Source organism: Microtus pennsylvanicus, chromosome 3 (assembly GCF_037038515.1).
Source record: "Microtus pennsylvanicus isolate mMicPen1 chromosome 3, mMicPen1.hap1, whole genome shotgun sequence".
NCBI lineage: Eukaryota > Metazoa > Chordata > Mammalia > Rodentia > Cricetidae > Microtus > Microtus pennsylvanicus.
In genome coordinates this window covers 103,362,428-103,382,123 of record NC_134581.1, presented here as the reverse complement: position 1 = coordinate 103,382,123, position 19,696 = coordinate 103,362,428, and the positions used below count along the sequence as shown (strand labels likewise).

At 44.9% G+C, this 19,696-nt stretch overlaps 1 protein-coding gene across 3 annotated transcripts in view; it reads right to left on the bottom strand.

The window, feature by feature from the left end:
* Positions 1 to 19,696, bottom strand: part of Fat3 (FAT atypical cadherin 3) — a 576,873-nt gene that overhangs the window by 15,095 nt on the left and 542,082 nt on the right. For all 3 annotated transcript variants that reach the window (XM_075966763.1, XM_075966765.1, XM_075966766.1), the window contains exons 21-22: positions 18,489 to 18,646; positions 11,252 to 11,720 (exon numbers count right to left, since the gene is read on the bottom strand). In XM_075966763.1, coding sequence (XP_075822878.1) covers positions 11,252 to 11,720; positions 18,489 to 18,646 — 627 coding nt within the window. The remainder of the gene's footprint in view (positions 1 to 11,251; positions 11,721 to 18,488; positions 18,647 to 19,696) is intronic.

Sequence of the window (19,696 nt, the reverse complement as noted above, 5' to 3'; positions counted from 1 at the left end):
CATAAAATACCAGGGTAAAGTTTGGATTCCGTATTAGTCCAGAAAATATTCACCTAATTGTCCAGATTGGAAAGAATGCTAATGATATTGTCAGAGACACTAAGGACAGAGACCAGTATGGGTAGCAAGGTGACAGTGCTTTCTCTATCACCTTCTGCAAATGGTGACAGCTCAGGATGGGAGAAGTCACTGGTGCCATGCTCCCTCAGACCCTGAGCTCCAAGTGAGGCCAAGTCAACTCAACTGAAACTCAAGCCCTAACCCTTCACCTCCTCTATGCAAAGCCTCATCTCTGCATCTCCTTCATGTTCTGCTCAGGAACTTGTCATGTAAAAGTAGGCACTGATGTCTGCATTACAGAAAACATAGCTATTAGAGGAACGCAGACTCTCTGAGTATTACCTGTGTCGCGGGGTGGAAAGGATACTTTATTACGGTTATTGTTTTTCAATAAGAGATTCCCAGGGGAAGGGGTCGTAGGAGGCCTTAGAGTTAGACTTACAAATGGGAGAGGTTCTTGAGTTCTGCCTTGTCAATCACAGTGTTTAAACTGCCATAGAAAGAGCCCAGGCATCCCTTTTACTATTTTTACCTTTTCTTCTGTGGAATGTTGATACTTTGCAGTTGATTCTAACAATCCTTCTCTGTTGGCTTCCCTTTATATCTTTTATTTCAAACATCAATCACACCACACGTGGACAGTCTTCTGATGGCCTTCCTTCAATATGATGTAGTCTTTTAATGTTAATTAAACAAGCACTATTTGCATTATTTTAATTAGCTATAATATGTTATTTGTAGCTAAGCCACTTAGCGAATTATGACTTTTATTTTCATGCATGTCTTTGTCTTAAAAAATAATCGAAGATGGACCTGTGTTTTGGATTGCTCTTTTTCTGAATACTTATATAAGTTGACCTCCAGATTTTTCACCAGTTGGGTTTGATATTTGAACTGCACACGGTGACTCATATTTCCTCACACTATGGTCTCTGTGAAGCTTCTGGTGGCTCTGCCTCCAATAGTTGACCCTCCATGCAGCTCCTGTGTATACTATGTTAAGACTCAATTTCGGAATCATCTAGTTTATTCTCTCTTTCATTTAGAGATTCTGTAATTGCTTCCCAGGGGAAGGGGTCGTAGGAGGCAAATTTTATGAGAATTTGTATGGTTAAATCCTTAGGCCTCACTGAAAATTAGATTACATTAGGAAATTGAAGCAAGCTTTTGCCTATTGTTTTTGGGAAATCCAAAGACTCTGAAGCTTGTAAGAAGCCTGATTTTTTTTTTCCAATATGTTGGTAGGCCATAATTTTGGAATTTCATGACCTTTAGTTATTCTGTGATTTAGCATGGAGTTGTTCTAGCCTGTGCTGGATCCTCAGTAGGCCCTTGTAATCTTGAAATTCTCATCCTTCAATTTGGTAAAATTTCTTGCATCATTTTATTGGTGATTTCCTTTGTTCTCTCTTCCTTCTTCACGGAAGTTTTCTTATTTGTATCTGAGATTTAGGCTTTCCCGGAACTCTCTATCTTGTCTGTGCTCTCAAATTCTCACTTCTTGCTTGAGTTCTGGGGACAGTTTCTCATTTTGAATTGTTTTTGAGACTGACACTGACATCTTCCAAGCTCCCCTCTCTTTTTTTTATGTAACTGAAGTCCCCTCCCCCACCTCACCAGCCTTTTCTTTTGGCTAATGTACAACTTTACCCTCAGATTTGTGCATTATGATCATAGAATCTTATCTCTCTGAGGACATTAATAATAACTCATGGTGCTTTTCTGCCTGTATAGTTTCTTTTGGAATTCTGATCTCTGTGAGAGGCTACTTTGTGTTTTAGGCCAGCTAGGTTACTGTGCTCTGCCATGTAAACACTGGCCTAGAAGTTTAGGTGTTTGTAAATTTATCAACTTTTACAGTCAGGTCTCTCCATAACGTGTGTGGGCCGAAGAATTTTTTCCTCAAAATCAACACCAAAGAAATTTTACCCATTTCCCAATAATTGGCTTGCTTTATGGATTATCATTTCAATGCTGCAAAACCAGTTCTTAGATGGATTTCCAGCTGCTAGCCTACCCTACAAATTTTAGACTTGCTAGCTCCAAATCACATTAGTGAATTCTATAAGATTAAATTTCTTTCTTTCCCTTTCTGTGTGTGTGTGTGAATGCGCATGCGTGTGATATGTGGTGTGTGTGTGTGTGAGTGTGTGTGTGTGAATGCGCGTGTGTGTGTGAGTGTGTGTGTGAATGCGCGTGTGTGTAATATGTGGTGTGTGTGGGGGGGGGAAGCATGACAGATACTTCCTATTGATTCTGCTTCTCTAGAATATTCTCTCTTCCAAATTACAGTAATCCCTTCATGATCTTCCACAGGACGCTGTCTTGATGGATCCGTCAACTTAACTGTCTTCCTGCCTCTAAAGACTGAATAGCTATGTATTAGGTGGAGGGGTGCTGGTGCCTTTTCTCAGCGGTTGGGGTTTAGCAGGCCAGTTATTCCACCCCTGGTTGACCAATTAGAAACAGGATACTCACAGACACTAGCCAGCACTGCCCACCAGGGCCTTCACGTCAATGGGAGTGTGACCAGCACACACACAGAAAAGAAACTATGAAAAGCACGGGGATCCAGGGTCAGAGAAGATGTTTGCAGCCGAGGAATCTAGTCGTAGAGAAGCCAATACTTGCTCACATTCACTCACACAGCTGGGTGGACTTACACTCAGGCCTGCTCAGAGCGGTCCTGACCTTTTTCCAACACCAAATATTAGTCCAACAACAACTTACTGCTCATTTCTTAGTCATCAGACGAGAAGCAGACTGTCATAGGTCTGTACTGTGACCTCAGACACACAAGACAAAGGGTCAGAGAGCTCTGGGAACAAGCCTGCTCCTAATTTTGTTTAATTTTGGAGGAAGTTTTTGATACAAAATGCAAGCGGAAGCAATGGTTTAAAATACTCAAATTAGATTTTAAGTCAATAATGACATCTATTGTTCATCCTCTTTGAATGTCTTGATTATCAAAATTAACCTGTTACTACCATAATGGTATTACTTTTATTCTGTCACAGAACCGTGTTTTAACGATCTTTATATCAGTAAATCTGCCCTAATAATCCAAATGACCTATGATTTAAATGTTACTTCCAGCCACTCAACAGAGAAGCACAATGATCCTAGGACAGGGGAACGGTACACTAACCTTCCCCCAAGAGGCACCCGAGAGGCCATGAGGCTATTCTAAGACATAGGACTGGTGAGTGATTGAGCCTGAACTCGAATCCAAGCTTCCCAAGTCCAAGAACTTTCTATAACACTGTAGAGTCTAGACGTTATTGAGTGAGACTATGGTTTGCCAAGAAGAAGAGGAGGGAGCTTGTGATAATTTCACATAGTTCTCCCAGGGGCAAAAGAGAAATAGTAAGACAGACAAGAACAGACAATCCTTCTGGGAGCCAAATAATCAGTAGATGAACAAAGTCATGTATGTTTCTGTTCTTTTTAAGAATTCCCGATGTTTCTATCACACACACACACACACACAAGCAAGTACATACACACATGTACACACACTCCAACACACACATATACATGCACACACTAACATATAACCACATACAACTACATACATGCAATGTACCAGCACATGCATACCTACATATACACATACCAACACACATACACATTCACATACAGTTGCACACATGTACACACTTATACATGCACAACTATACCTACACACACTAAAACATCAACACACATAGTATAACCTGTGTATGCACATACACACATTCCTAGAGAAAGTATCAAATGATCACAAATATTATCTAACACTGTCACAAATATAAAAGATAAAAAAAATCATTCATTGTATAATTTCTCAAAGTCTGAATTAGAATTGACTTTGGGGGAGATGGGAGAGAAGTTACAAAATCACTAACCAGAATAATAACTTTTCACACGACTAGGAAAAAGTCTAAGTGCTTTCTATAACGTATGTTTCATTTACTTCTTATAACAACCGCATGCATTATATTCTTTAAACTGTAGTTATTATCACGGCTACTTTACAAATGAGAAAACAGGCCCGTAGGTAAGATGGTTCTCGAAGCCAGTGAGCAGATGGGCTGTGCACACTTCTCAGCCCGTAAAAAGGAAATGGCCCTTCTGGCATTGAAATATGTGTACAGAAAAAGCCACAGCTTCTTTCCCTTCAAATCTTGGCGACATGGGAAGTGTATTTTTAAGCCTCGCCTCAAAATCTGCGTTCCTGTTTACACTCCCACTTTAGCCGTGCAGATGGCTTTGAAACCTGTACCCAGGCAAACTTAAAGTGCTTCTCCTCCCCTTACCCAAAGAAGAACATCACAAAATTAAATGCAAAAAATAGAATCAGAACAAGCAATTATAGAGCAAATTTGGGTGGTGTAGGCAAATGATCAAGACACTTCCTGTCTTGATCCTGCCTTGCCTAGGTGTTTTTCGACCCAGTTCACGTGGGCAGTGGCCTCAGCCTTCTGCTCTGCTCATCAGTGTTGATGAACATTCTTTTGGTCCATTGTCATGATAAGAAAACATGTCCTCAGCACTGATGTGGAAAGACACACACACACACACACACACACACACACACACACACACACACAATATCCAAGACCTAGAGTTTCATCCTCTGCCACGCTGGCTGCATTATGACATGATCATGACTTGTATATTCACTGAGGACCTGGGTCCAAGGCTGGGTCCTGGCTGATGGCCATCACTGCATGTGGCCACTGCTGCCCATCACTGCATGGGGCCATGTCCATGATGCTTGCCTTCTGAGAACCCCCCTTGCTTTCCTGGATCATTATATTCGAGAATGCTCTGCCAGAGAAAACAGGGTTCTAGATTCCAGAAGTCAATGAACCACACAGGTAGTAGGAGCTTTAGTGGATTGGAATCACGGTGGACTCTGAAGTCAGTCTTACCTCCCTGTTGCTTATAAACCCGATAACTCCAAGCAGAAAAGATAGCTCTGCCAGCCAAGTGTTAGTCTCACAAACATGAAGACTTGATTTTGGTCCGGGCCCCAGAACCACTGGAAAAAGTCCAGCATGATGGTGCGTCTTGTAATCTCAGCGCCTGAGAGGGAGTTAGAGGCAGAAGGATCCCTGGGACTCAGCTTAGCTAAATTATTGAATGCCAGAGATGTCAGGTGAGCCATGTTCTGAGGAACAACAGTGGAGGTGACCTCTGGCTTCCACTTGCATGCACATACATGAGCATGTACATGCACCCAAGCGTACTTACTCTTTCTGTGTCTCTGACTTGTCTCTGTCCCTCTCATCTGTCTATCTCTGTCAATGCCTCTCTCCCACCAGCTGAAGCCAGAAAAGGTTTTCACCATGAATTTTAGGCTGAGTATCTGCAAACCCCAGTTAACATGGGAAATGTGTGAGTGGGTGGTGGTGGAGTGAAAGAGAGAAAGAGCGAGAGAGGCAGAGACAGAGAGAGAGAGATATCAGGTGAAATGCTAAACAGGAGTGAGAATGATTTAACTGCTGATATTGTCCCTCATCATTGTCAATTTGACTTCTTTTCTTTTGCAAGCAAGGTACATTCAATGTTTTAGGAACCTGTCAAATAAAAACCTCTGGAGACTACTGGGTTGTTCCCCAAGACAGGTGGACCACATTTCAGGTACTGTGTGTTCAGCCAGACCTTGAAGAGGTTCCTTGAGGGTGAGTTAGCTTTTATGTGCTCACATCATGAGGTATATAGTAGAATTTCATCTTCTAGACTATTCTTTTGTGTCTTCACAGGACTTAGACCTTCTGAACTTTGCTGTTAGCATCTGTTGTTACTCATGCTACCCAAAATAACTCCAAAAATTGGCGAATTTGTTATTTTGAAGAAAGTCCCTCAAATAAGAAAAACATTTTCCATACGTTTCAGAGTTTGTCTAAATGATCTCCACTGCACAAGTACAGCCATCAGATCCACTCTTCTTGTGCCTCTGTTCAGCGGGCCGACAGCGGAGCACTTGTGAAATGGGAGGGGAAGAAGCCTACACGCGTGGCACCTGCTGGCTATGGTAACAGCCGTGGTACTTAGGACTTGATGTGGGTCAACACAATACAGCCACTTGATAAAGTCTGACAGACGGAGCTTCCTGACTCTTACAAGAAGAGGAACTAAATACTCCACAAAATAGGGTCCAAGGCAGCTAACGGGGCTTTATTGCAAAGAACTCGTCTGTGTCCATCTCTCTGAAACATCTGAGAGCCCATCATGGGACTTGATATGTAGAATATCCAAGATGGGGGTTGGGCAGGTACTATTATTTTGACCTTTGAAGATCTTGGGGTAACCTGATTTTGTTGACAAGAGAGTGATGCTCCAGGTCTGTTCATCTGACCTTCAACTCATGTCAATGTCCTGGGTCTCTTTACCTCTCCTGGAAGATACAGACCAATTCCTGTAGATAGAAAACTCATAGGGTCCTCTGGTGACAGTAGTTTTTATACTTGAATGTGCACAGAACCTGCCTTGTTAAAACAGAGATGCCTGAATTCCTGGAGATTCTGATACTTCAGGTTTGGGTCTCCTCCCCGTTGCTTTTGGATTTTTTTTTTTTTTTGGTAAAACATCCAGGAGTTTGCAAGTATGATTTTGTTACCCAGCAGAGGGTTCTTCTGATGTGGCCAACAAAAGACAGAGACAAGCAAATATATTTTCTTTTAAACAAACAATCAAGAGCCTCCTCAATATCAAGACCTCATTTTAACAAGTGTCTTGGGTCATCTGATGTTTCTTACAGTCAGAGAACCAATATCCATAACACAGTGGGAAACAAGAACTAGAAGGTTCCCCAGATTCCAGGGCACCTCGGAGCCAGAAGGTAAAGGCAGAGTATTGTCTAGTGAACTTGTTGGGGTACAGACTGAACCAGCAGGTTCAGGTGGGATCTGAGATGCATCTTTCCAGCATCTTCAGTGATGGTGTAGCTTTTCCTGGGACACACGAGTAAAGCGAGGAGTAAAATTCTGGCTTTATACTTTCCCAGGTATGTGATGCTAGAGTTTTATTTAACTTTGCTGGCAAAATTAATTGTAAAATGGGAGAGGGAGGTAGAAGGGAAGAATGTTCCCAGAGTATTGAAAAATCAAATGTTTTAGTATATAAGCATTTGCAAGGTAAGCAATAGTCCAGTACTCTGTGCGCTCAAACTTGTATCCCTGACCACTGAAAATTTGCCAGGGCTTCCTTTCAGGATTTAGGCTTCCAGTTTCATGCAAAGCTGTCAGAGGATTTGCCTCTGGCCTGGTGCCCTGCTTCACTAAATTACAGCTCAGATTCCTCTGTGTTTTCCCTTAATTGTCTGGAGTTGAACATCACGAGGCATGGAGAACTGTGCACATCTTAAGCAGAATGTGGGTGCTCCCTGGTCTGCGCTCCTCCCAATGGGTCTGAAAGTGTGAGGGTTAGAACGGGTTGCAGCCAGTTCTTCTTCGCGGGGGTTGCTGTTTTCAGGTCACATTTATGAGATACATGCAATTTTAAGACATTATCAAGGGTGAACCTTTCTTCTGTGGCTGATTTACAGAGTTACGTTCCAAGCTCGCACTCTGTGCTCCAACTCCTTTGGGGTTCCCGAGGACTGTTTCTTGGGCAGGAAGAATTATAAGGTTGGTCAGAGCTGCTGACTATGCCATTCTAGGCTGGTCGACGCAACTCTCTGGTCCTTGTGCCAAGGCTCTCGTTGGTTTGGGGCAGTTGAGGGAGGAACCCATCTTGAAAGGAAATGCTGCTTGCTGTGGGCTGACTGCTTTACAGACTATTAATGCTCTGGAACACCATGCCACAGTTTGAGAATGGAGTTTGTGACCACGAGATCCAACATCCAGTCCTCCAGTGTTGTTCCATGATCAAGGGGATGGCGATGGCAAATCATGCTCTGGTGCTGTACAGTGATCCACGGGGGAGAGTTAAAAACCAAATCAAACCAAACCAAACCAAACCAAAAGGAAAAAGCAGGTTGGTGTTTCAGTGAACTCTGTCATCAGATGGTCTTGGGCAAGGGCTTACCTCTGAGACCTCAGTCTATGTCTTTAATTCAAATGTCCTCTTGGAATGCTGCATGTATCCCAGCTTTTGATCTGGGAGCCCAAGACTCTGGCTCTGTGATTAGACATCTCCAGCAGGCAGAGGAGTTCATGAGGTCATGGCTGTACTTCATCTCACCATGATTTATAGAAGGTGATTCTCGTAAGTAACTTTATGATTAATTTAAGGTTCCATAAGCAGGAAGTAGAGGTCTGACTTTTGGCTCATTCCTTTCTTGTAACCCACCCTCCTACCTTGGCAAAAGGGATTTTTTCAGGTAGGAAAAACAAGGCCATGATAAAAATGCCCATGATAGGTGCTGGAGAGATGGCCCAGTGGTTAAGAGCACCGACTGTTCTTCCAGAGGACCCAGGTTCTGTTCCCACTGTTCACATGGCAGCTGCCTTTAACTCTAGTTCCAGAGAGCCTGATGCCATCTTCTGGCCTTGCTATGCACCAGGCACACACACAATGCAAAATGTCCATGTGGCCAAAACACCCATACACATGACATAAAACAAAAACAAACAACAAATCTTTTTAAAAGTCTTTTTTTAAATGCCTTTGATATTAATAGAAAATGGAAATAAGAAAAATAGATCCTTTGCTTTGAGGCCAAGGCTTCATCTTACAGCCAGGAAGCCTGCAGGTCCCCCCTCGCATACTGGAAGAGGACCTCTGATATTCTTACTCGGTGGTGGTTGTTCTACCTGGAGCCATGCTTTCAGAGCCAGGTTCTCTCCACCAGGCTTGCAGTGGCTTGTGGGATGGCTGCCCCTGTGGGGTCTCCTCAGTCAGCAGAGTGGTGGGCTTGAGGCAAGGGAGCGACGGAGATGGATGTGAGAGAGGACACACGGATCATCTTAGGAAAGCATCTTAAGTGCAAAGAGAAGACCAAAGCCGACAAGAGACTACATCATCTTGGAAGGAAGAGGAGCTCAGACTTGAGGAGAAAGCCCTATCATGGAGAAAAATAGAACATGGGAGAGCAAAGAGAGACAGCACAATACACAGCAAGCCTGACCCTTAGGGAAGGGAAGCAAGAAGCATGGGAAACAGTGGGTGTGCAGTTCAGCTGGTGGAATCCACGAGGCCCTGAGGTTGATCCCCAAGTGCCACACACACTGAGTGTGGTGGTGGGGATGCCTGGAGCCCCAGTGCTCAGAAAGTAGAGACAGGAAGACCAAAAATCTGAGCCTGTCCTTCGTTACCTAAGCATTAAGTCTGAAGCTGTCCTAGGATATAGGGAACCTTGTCTCAACGAAACAAAACAAAACAGAAAAAAACCTGGTGTTCCTTAGAGGGGCCCTGGAGCCATTTGGTTATATAACATACCTGCTCTGGGTACTTCACTAAAGGATTTCATGGCAGTAAAAAATGCACCCTGCTGAGCCAGACTCCCCTTTGTTCAGCAACTGTTATTATTTTAAAGATAACCCTCTGTGGAAGACCATAGCTTTGCCAGGAAAAACAACGCTCTGACATGGCTAAAGTATGTTGCAATTTGTGGCTGCGTACCCAGGATTTGACATGGCGTGGTGTTCCATTTCAACCCAATTTAATTATATGGCCCTTTCGTATACTGTCAGTGGCTCACACTGGTAGAGCTTTTTTTCGCCTCATGAAAAACTGGCCATGATTTGTCACGAGGGCCCGGTTTGCAGAGCAGCCAGAGGAGAGTCACTGCCCATCATTCGGGAATTATGGAGCCATAACCACCCTTTATTTACATATACTGCTGAGACAGTAAAAACAGCAAATAGATTTCTTAAACCGCGACTGTAGACACTTCCCGCAGGGCGCTGGGCCCTCACTGTGACAGGGACGTCTGTGAGTCTGAGCAGCTCTGCTGTCTGTTCCTGCACCGCATCATCCCACGCAGTTTATAACATTCTAATAATAAAACAGACTCTAAATTCAGAGTCAGGCTGCACGAAAAGTACATGCTAACGCAGAGCAGTCTCAAGTGATTGTGAAGAATGTTTAAATCCACTACGCAGGCGGCTGCTGAGTAAACCTGCAAAGGGGCCGGGAGGGAACCAGCTGGGGCTACTGAGAGGCGGCAGCAGGCCAAAAAGAAGCCCGACCCAGTGATCACTACACAGGCCCTATGTCAGGTGGGAATCCTGAGATCTCAGGCTCCTGAGCTTTCAACTAGAGAGATGTTCAGTGCATCAGTGTCTCCTCCTTCCCCCTTCATTTCCTACCCCCACCTCCCATCTCTCTTCTGCTCTCTCCTTCCCGTGAGGATATCCCTGGGGAAGACACGACTAGACAAAACATTGTACCCACCCTTGACGGGCTCCCCTCCTGAGATTCTCAGTATATTGTATATTTTCATCTCCATATAGTATTGCATGTGTGTGCGTGCATGTGTGCAAGCGAGAGAGAGAGAGAGAGAGAGAGAGAGAGAGAGAGAGAGAGAGAGAGGATAGATTATTAGGAGGGTATAAAGGCTAGAGAACATCCTTAGGAGTTATTTTTCAGATAGTCCCATCTTTACTGATTTAGAGATTGGCTGGCCGTCAAGCCCCAGGAGTCAACTGTCTCCCCCTTCCCAGTGCTGGGGTTACATTGTCATGTCTAGCTTTTAATATATGACTCCTAAAGATAAAACTCAGGTTTTCACACCTGCAAAGCAAGTACCGGCTGACTGGAGCATCCCCCAGACCCCTCTCCTTTATTTTGATGCCTTGCATCTTTGTAGAATTAAGAGCAGAATTATTTTCAAGACACATCTCAAAAGCAGGCTCTAAAGACCCGTAACTCTTGATTATCTTCCCAGGGTGGCAGGTCAACGCCTCCATTAATTTTAGTTTCTGGTAAAGTTCTATTCAAGCTTGGATAGCACCTCCAGTCAGTGCAGTGACAGCAGGTGGCTCCTGAAGTCACACCTTGCAGGGAATTGAAGTCTAGAAGGGTGTGGGGTGTGTGGAGGGGGGGGAAGAGGTAGTTGCATCTGCAGTCTGGCATCCAGTTACTGGCTAACCCGGATAACCTGCAACCATCAAGATTATGCAGAACGGAGGGTTCAGAAGGTCTGAGCATGCTCTCCAGGAGGGTCCTGGGGGAGGACAGGTGTGCTGGTTGTGAGGGGGAGCCTCCCACAGGTGCATGTCCTCCCCTGCCCTTAGCGCCTGCACACAGGTGCACTCACCACCAGAAGGCAGACCGCTGCAGCTGCCCCCGTGCAGACAGGGATTGCGTTGGCATGCATCCGGGTAGAGCACGCAGCCCAACTTCAACTCTGTCAGACCCACGACTTCCGCGAAGCTGCTGCGCTTGTTTTGGAGGGGCAGCTCGTTGTGATTAAGCACCACCGAGTCCAGGCAACCCTGAAAACCACCGAGGACCTGGGTGACTCGTGTGTCCGTCAGACTGCGGATGTTATCGGCCTGCACCAGAGCACCAAAGAAGATGGCACTCTCGGTGCTTAGAGTCTGGAAGTACAAGGGCGCCCTGCGCCGCTCCACATAACTGTCGTCCAGGGCCAGGCTGGTGAAATTGCGATTGAGCTCCAGGAAGACCGAATGCCAGCTCCCGTCGTTGACAGCGCGGCTGGAGATGCCCAGGATCCCAGGGCCGCTGCCACAGTCCAGCTGGAACCACAGTTTGCCTTCCACAATCTGCGCGGGAAGAAATGCAGAGCCCTCGTGAGTCTAGTTCCGGAACGCTGTGAACCCAACTGGGCAGATGTTCCATCCAGGCCTGTGTCTGCACCTGCGTGAACTAAGCCCTCCACTACCTGCCAGGAAAAACATTGGCCGGAGGAAACACTTCTCAGATCTTCCTGCTGCCTTTCATAGGGGCGACCAGGAAGCTCACAGTGGTATTTAAAAAAGGTTCTTTCAGGGGATCATCACCGCTTTAGACTCACTACGATATCTTGTTTGTTTTTGCACCCCTCTCAGTCACAAGAATGATTTTCATAAACTCACCAGTAATCACTGGACACCCACCAGGTGGTGGTCATGAAGCTTATGCGATGGAGCCAGCCCTTCTGGGGTTTGCTAGTCTAGTGGGCGGATGGCCACATGTTAGCTCTGCAACATCCTCCCTGAATCAGTTTGCAAAAGTGTGATGTAGGAGAGAAGAGAGCCAGATAGCAGCAAGGCTTCCTGGTGCCCCGCTTTGTGGGTACTGTGGATTTTAAACTCTCTCTGTTAATCACTGATGTCATTCTTAAGCCCGTTTTTCCTGCATAGTTCACGGTATAGACAAGAGGCACTCCCAGAGTGTCCAGGCTTGGCTCCTGCATACAGCAGGGGTGGCCAATCTTCTGTCGTCCCTGGACTACACCGTGAGAAAAATAAATGTTTATATTCCTTTTTTGTCATCTATAAAAGTATGAAATTCATATTCCAGAACTTCACAATTGAGTTATAAAATGGAAATCATGGAAAATCTAATAACATTGAAATGAGTTTATAGTTTTGTGTTGAGCTGTATTCATAACTATACTAGAGTGTGTTGGTTAGGAGTTAGGCACCCCTGGCTTGACACTCATGCGTGTGTAATAACAGAACCTTCTGGTCAGCTGTTTGCACTCTGGGGGTGTTCCAGTCCCTCGTCAGGATGCTGCAGGGGAGACCTCTGGGTGTCATCCTCATCTCCTGGAGGCTAACACCAGGGAGCATTGCCCATATGTGAGAAAGATATACCACAGAAGGATCCTAGCTGTCCATGTAGACCCAGGCTCCCCTGCTGTTGAGGAGGGCCTTTGATCCTTGCTTCTCCACTCTGGACTGTATTTCTTAGGAATGCTATATGGCATCAGGATGGAGGGATTGGGAGCCAGGTCCCTTCGTAGCCAAGCTTAAATTTGTAATCTAAGGGATTTAAAGCTGGGCACTGTGAGACATGGTTCTGTGGACTCCAGTGCCCAGTTGTGAATGGGGTAGGGGTGGTCTGTCTGTCCTGACAGACACTGACACCTGCATTGCTGAGCATAGCACAGACTTTCGCCAAGAGAAGAAAATTAGAAAGGAAGGATGGAAGTGACAGACCAACAAGGACACTCCTTCCGTGTCACCAGCAGCTGGCGAAATGAAATGTTAAATGGATTTTTAGAAATGAGCAGAGCTGATCTTTGCACGGCGTGTTTTCCTTGAGGAAGCACTAGTGGCTTCCACAGCACGCTCATCCTCACGAGCATTCTGTCTCTGGAAGGTCCAGAGTCAGACCATCCAGTGACTCTCACCTCTGCTTTGGGACTCCATCAATTGTCTCACCTGCAAGTCAAGGTCACAGATTTGTGCCCCATTGACACTGGGAGCCTGGAGAGCAGGGCAGAGCCAGGGACTCAGAGAAGGCAAAGCTTAACTCCAGGTCTGCCTGCACCATCCTGCTCTCTGGACAGCATGGCTCTACCTTGGTGGGCTTGGGTTTGGAGAATGGAAAAATGTGCCATGGAGCCTGCTGCAGAACGACTGGTATCACACGTGACACACACACACACACACACACACACACTGCTCTGTAATATACCTATTTGGATGTGAAAAGGGCTAAAAACATACATTCATTTCCAAAGAGCTTTCACCTATAATCACATGCAATTGTTGGCTTTTGTTGTTGTTTAGCAAACTAGACTGAATGGCTATTGTAAATTGCAGCAGACTTGCACGGGGACAATGCACAGCTAATACCCACATCTGTATTTGCGTGTGAACAATAAACTGATAGAATACAGCTTTGGAGACACCTTTTTCCTCAGCAGCCCATCTGCTGTGTAGCCCCATGGCTACAAAACACTATCTTCAGTCTGTCAGAGGAAGGCTGGCGGTGAAGGTGCAGTTCACGGAAGTGTGCCAATTAACATATTACTTGGTTCATTCCCTTCCCCCATCACTACTCATTGCCTGTGGGTAATAACCAGAAAGAATTGACATGTGTCTGATACATGCACACACATTAAAATTCTGCAGCTAAGGAACTAAACTTATCCCTCGTGAATACTGAGCACAGTTACGTCTCCCCTCCCCCTTCTATAACATAACAGCAGCAGGATCGCTAAGTGAAAGAAGCCAGGTGCCCAAAAACATCACCTGCATCTTTATGGTTCTGGGTGTTTTCAATCATCAGGCTTGTTGCCATGACACTCTAGAATATTGGTGCCCAAAGTTACCCTGTGAGAAGTTAATAACAGGAGGTATGCTATGCCGGAGATAAAGAACACTTCCTTCTCTTTGAATTATCTGAGTCCCCTTCATATGGGAAAGCCGTACTCTCATATTAGTTAATTTTTCTCTGTCAAGTTTTAAAGCATTTTTCTTTGCAAAAGATAAACTTCCTCAAATCAGAGCACCAGTGAGACACGGCAGTGGATACTGAAGTGTTTCTGATCTGCGAAAGGCCTGGAGTCATGCTATTGAGATGGCTTATCGGTTGGGCAGGTGGGCTATTGTTTTCAACGATATGCAAAATTCAGAAAAAGATAGATGCCCTTGTGTTATAAAACACCTACACCTTTAGAGTCATGTGAAGTCAGTGATGTGCTTTGACCAATTTGTAGTGGCTAGGGAATTAAAAGACGAGAAATCAGACCCATAAAAGTCATTTTCAAAGGAAAGGACTTTGAGTAGAAATTATTAAATTATGGGTCTCATCACTTTGGAGCCTTAGTATATCTCTGTAGGTTCAGTGTAGCATTGTCTTGCTAGAGGGCTGTGTTAGCTAGCTTTATCGTTTCTGTGACCAAAATGTTTTACAGAACCAGCATAGAGGAGGCTTTCTCTTCAGCTAGCTCTCTCAGGAGACCCGGTGCATGCCACCCAGGAGGGTGTGATGGGGAGCAGGACAGCTCCCATCTTGGTGGTCGGGAAGCAGAAGAAAACTAGACTTGGAAAGGAATCTCCCACATTTAAGGTGGGTCTTTTTTCTTTTATATATATATATATTTTCCGTTTATTTATTTATTAAAGATTTCTGTCTCTTCCCCGCCACTGCCTCCCATTTCCCTCCCCCTCCCCCAACCAAGTCCCCCTCCCTCATTAGCAGGTGGGTCTCTTTTCTTTGTTAATTATCTCTGAAAGCCTCTCCCAGCCATAGCTAGATGTGTGCCTCATGCATCCCCTAAGTACATCTAAGTCTAATCAAGCTCTCAATTAAGACCAATCATCACAAGGGTCATTAAGTAGTCTCTGGAAAGGATACCTTCCGTCATGTCTTTTCAAGGCCACTTAGTGGGTACTGGACATGTGGGGTACCTTAAGAAAAATTATAACTGGATGAGGAAATAGGAAATAAATAAATGGGCAGCTGTGCCTCTTCTTGACTCCTGGAGTGCCTCTGCCATGCTCATGAGTAGTTACTGCTCGTCAAAAACGTCTGTGAATTCCTGTGAATTCCCCAGTCTTCTCACAGGCAGACAAGGGCACTGCCTTTGGGGGAGGGGGTGAGAATCAGAGAGAGATACATGAGAAAGTATTCTGCAGCCTCTGTGGTCGTGATGGAAAGACCCGCCCACACGACCTACAAACGTACCCTGTCTTTCTTTCGGTTCTGGGGTATGAAGCCAAATCGGAGAATAATCTGGTTAAACGACTTATTGACATATCACATTCCTAAATATGTTTTTATATTTAAGAACATTTCTACATTAGCAACCGAGGTTTCCGTCTGCTCTTCACTTGTTGCCAAGAGGTCTGACGCCAACGCTCTGAGCTTTGACTTGTCCTCATGTCAGCTCTGGAAATCCGACACTTTGCTCTTAACAGGCATGAAGGGGACTGAGCCCTTTCATACTCCATTGCCTTGGTTGCCAGGAAGCTCAGAAGTGGGTTTGTGCTCGACTAATGTATTTTCTATGCTGTTTCTTCAATCATGATATTTTTCTTTTCTTTTTTTTTAACTTCATTGATTTCATTGTAACCTTTTATTTTCATGTCAATGGTGCTTAGACTTTTATTGCATTTTTGTGTTTATGGTAAGTCTCAAATCTCTTTTAGAAGCCAGGGTTGTAATGGGAGATGCAATGACAAGTGTTTTTTATTGCAGCTAGGATACAAAAATACTTCTGTTCATGAAGGTCTTTGTCCTGATCACCATGCAACTCTTTACTAGTTGTCAGGGGATGCCCTCTGCCCCCTGATTGTCTTAAATACATTTTTACAGAACACACTCTGCTTGAGAAAATGCAGGCAACGAAGAGGTGCAGTTTAGGCTAGGATTTCGTATTAGTGGCCCAAGCAAAGCACAAGGTGCACACTGTACCTAAAGCCAATGAGATCAAATCTTCCGTGAGGCTCAGTGTCAGCAAGCCCCCTGTGAAGATACTACCGGCAACATGGGTGAAGATCTGCCCCAGTTCAGTACAGCTGCCTCCTGCTCTCGGCAAACCCAACACATGCAGAAGAACAGAGAGAGGGCAGTGATGGCCCACAACCCAAGGCCTTCACAGAGGGTCTCTTCAAATAGCAACGAGCCGTAGATTATTGGAATTCATATTTAGGAATTCAATCATCCACTTTCAGAAACACATTTGTTTCATGCAGTATCACACACCTGTGTGGCGAGTGCTCCTTCAGGGGCTTCTTCTTTTCTCTCCCCGAGAGGTACACTGGTAACACACTTGCCTGGACAAGATTCAATGCAGGATCGACTCATCCTTATTGGATATTCTGCTCCCTCTCAAGCTTAGTGCTACGCAGGGATTATCTAACAGCAAATATTGACATCACTGTAACCGGTTAGAGCTTGAAAGAGGAGAGGGAGGGCCAGAGGTACCAGGCCCTGGTGGCTCTGGTGAGGCTCCCTCCTGTTACATTTCTAGCTGCTCCTGTTGGATGCTCAGTTTTCACTGGGCAAGCACTGCAGACTCCTAAAGAGCCCGAGCAATAGCATAGCGAATAAGAGGCTAAAATAAAAACCGAGATACAGAACAGGACAGATCAGGGAAGGCTATTTCTCCCATACTCCCACGCCCAGACCCTGGATCTGGTCTTCTCTATCCCCTAGACCCCAAAGCTAGATCTGGTCTGGAGATGCGCAGGATGTGATCTGTGGTCAGCTGAATTAGAACGTCAGGACGGTGAGTAGAGGGGAGCTTGGAGGTGAAGAGCACGGGGTGGGATATGCTGCCCTGTGGGCTCAGGCCTCGGCTCTCAGTAACTGAGCAGCCTCGGATGAATATGCAAAACTCTCTGGGTTGTTCTTCTTGATCAGGTAAGAGGGGATAATATGTCCATAGAATATTAATATTAAATTTTAAATTAGAAAGATGCAGATACATCTGTTAGTATTCTTGGTATAATCGTGAAGGCTCTAGATTATTATATACAAATGCCAGGTTTATTTTAAAGGAAATATGGCTACTTTAGGCGAACTTCTGAGGTCAGAAAAGAACTTAATAATTGGATAACTTCCCAGTCGAAGAGAGGGAGGAGTGATAATATGAGCAAAGGGGTCAAGACCGTGATGGGGATACCCACAGAAACAGTTTGCCTGAGTTAAGGGGAACTCACTGACTGCGGAATGACAGCGAGGGAACCAGCGTAGGACCAAACTAGGCCCTCTAAATGTGGGTGACAGTTGTATGACTGGGGCAAACTGTGGGGCCACCGGCAGTGAGACCAGGATTTATCCCTACTGCTTGTACTGGCTTTTTGGAGCCCATTCTCTTTGGAGGGATTCCTTGCTCAGCCTAGATATAGTGGGGTGCACCTTGGTCCTGTCTCAAAATGATGTGTTAGACTTTGTTGACTCCCTATGGGAAGCCTTACCCTCTCTGAGGAGTGGATGGGGGTAAGGTGGGAGGAAAGGTGGAGGAGGAGAGGGGAGAGGTAGGAGTAGGAACTGGTATTGGTATGTAAAATGAGAAAAGATTGTTTTTAAAAAAATTAATTAAAAAATTGGGTGACATGGGTCATGAGAAAATATATAGAATATCTGTGCCCAAGATCTACTTTTTCCCCAGCAACAGTGTGGCCAGAGTATGGAGAGACATGTGGTGGACATGGATACTCAACCCGTTAAAGAACTGGCCTTGTCGTGGGATTCATAGAGAGGTCTGTCCTAATGACCTGTAGGGTTACTAGAATATAAATACATTTTGAAGCCCTTCCTATAGGGAGATGCCTATTCTCCTCCAGCCAGCTTTAAGATACACCTAAACAGAAGGATGTTGGCACACTTTCCAATCCCGTTTCACTCTCTTTTGTCCTGAAGTCTGTTCTGGTCTTCCAAACTCACAAGACAATAATTTCAATATCTCGCAATCTAATAGTCACTGTAGCCATATAAGAAACAATTGTGTTGGGGTATGGCAGCTCACGTTCATAATCACAGCACGGAGAGGTTGAGGCGGGAGGAATGTTTTAAGTTTGAAGTTGTCTTCACAATAATGCAGATGACTACAAGACAGAGCTGTAGAAGCATGCAACTGTTTTACGAACCTTCAGAATCATGCAGGGGTTGGCCCGGGTGTACATTATAATCCCATTGCTTTGCAGGGTTCTCAGGCGCAGGGCTAGCTTGAAGTCCTCTTCCTTGCTATTTTCAGAAAGCCGGTACTTGATGTAGCTGTTTCCAGCAAAGCTGAGAGAAGTGTGCCCTGAAAAGACCATTCCAACGGCAAAGGCGTTCATTTAAAATCCAGAAAAGATCAAGGACCCCACAACACACACAGCAGAAAAGCTGATTACAGACCACAAGCAGGTAAGGATAGAACCAAGGGATATCAACTAAAGCCGGTTCACACAATTCTACATCATTAAATTATTAACCAAATTCATCCTACTTATTTCATGTTCAGAGCAACTTGGTGGATTCCATAATGTAGATTTTCTTAGTATCATTAGATTCTTAACTCCCTCTTTCCAAACTTTGTGGTATTAAAAGATATCATTTGCTTCCTCCCTCACCATTGCCTTCCCTTAGACACGTAAGAGTGTGGCTGGGTCAGGGAGTGCATGCCTCTCCCAGCATAGGAGAGGTTGCTTCAGGAGGCTCTCAAGCCTAGATTATAGAGTGAGTTCATTGTCACCCTAAATGACTTATTCTCAAATGAAAAAGCAAACGAAAGCTGTAGCTTGATGATAGAGAACTTGCCTTGCATATATGCGGTCCTAATTCAATCCCTCATAGTGAAAAATAAAATGAAATAAAAGAATTTTCAGTTTTATGAAACAAGGACAAGGCAGAGATGCTACTCTTGTGGAATACTTATGTTCTCCAGGATCTCAATGCCAGACAGCCAGCTGGTGCCAGGGGTTGAAGAGAGGAAGCCCTCTGCAGTCACAGGTCCATTTGCTAATCATGCACTACAAGGCTTCCCTTCTCAGGCTCTCTGTCTGTCTGTCTTTCCCTGTCTCTTTCTCTGTCTGTCTCTCTGTCTCTCTCTCTCCCTCTCTCATCTCTCTCTCTCCTTCTCTCTTAGGAAAGCATAGTCTTAAGATTGAGGGTCACGACAAAAGAGGTTTTCAGACAAAAGTCAGGCAGAGCGGCCAGCATGGCTGTGGGCTTCTCAGAGCAGAATCACCCCCAGAATACACCTTCCTAGCCTGTGTAGCCCAGCCCACTTACTCACCCGATTCTGAACTCACCTCGTTCTGAATTAACCCTCTTTTTAATTCCTTAACCCTTTCTCCAACACAATGCTGCA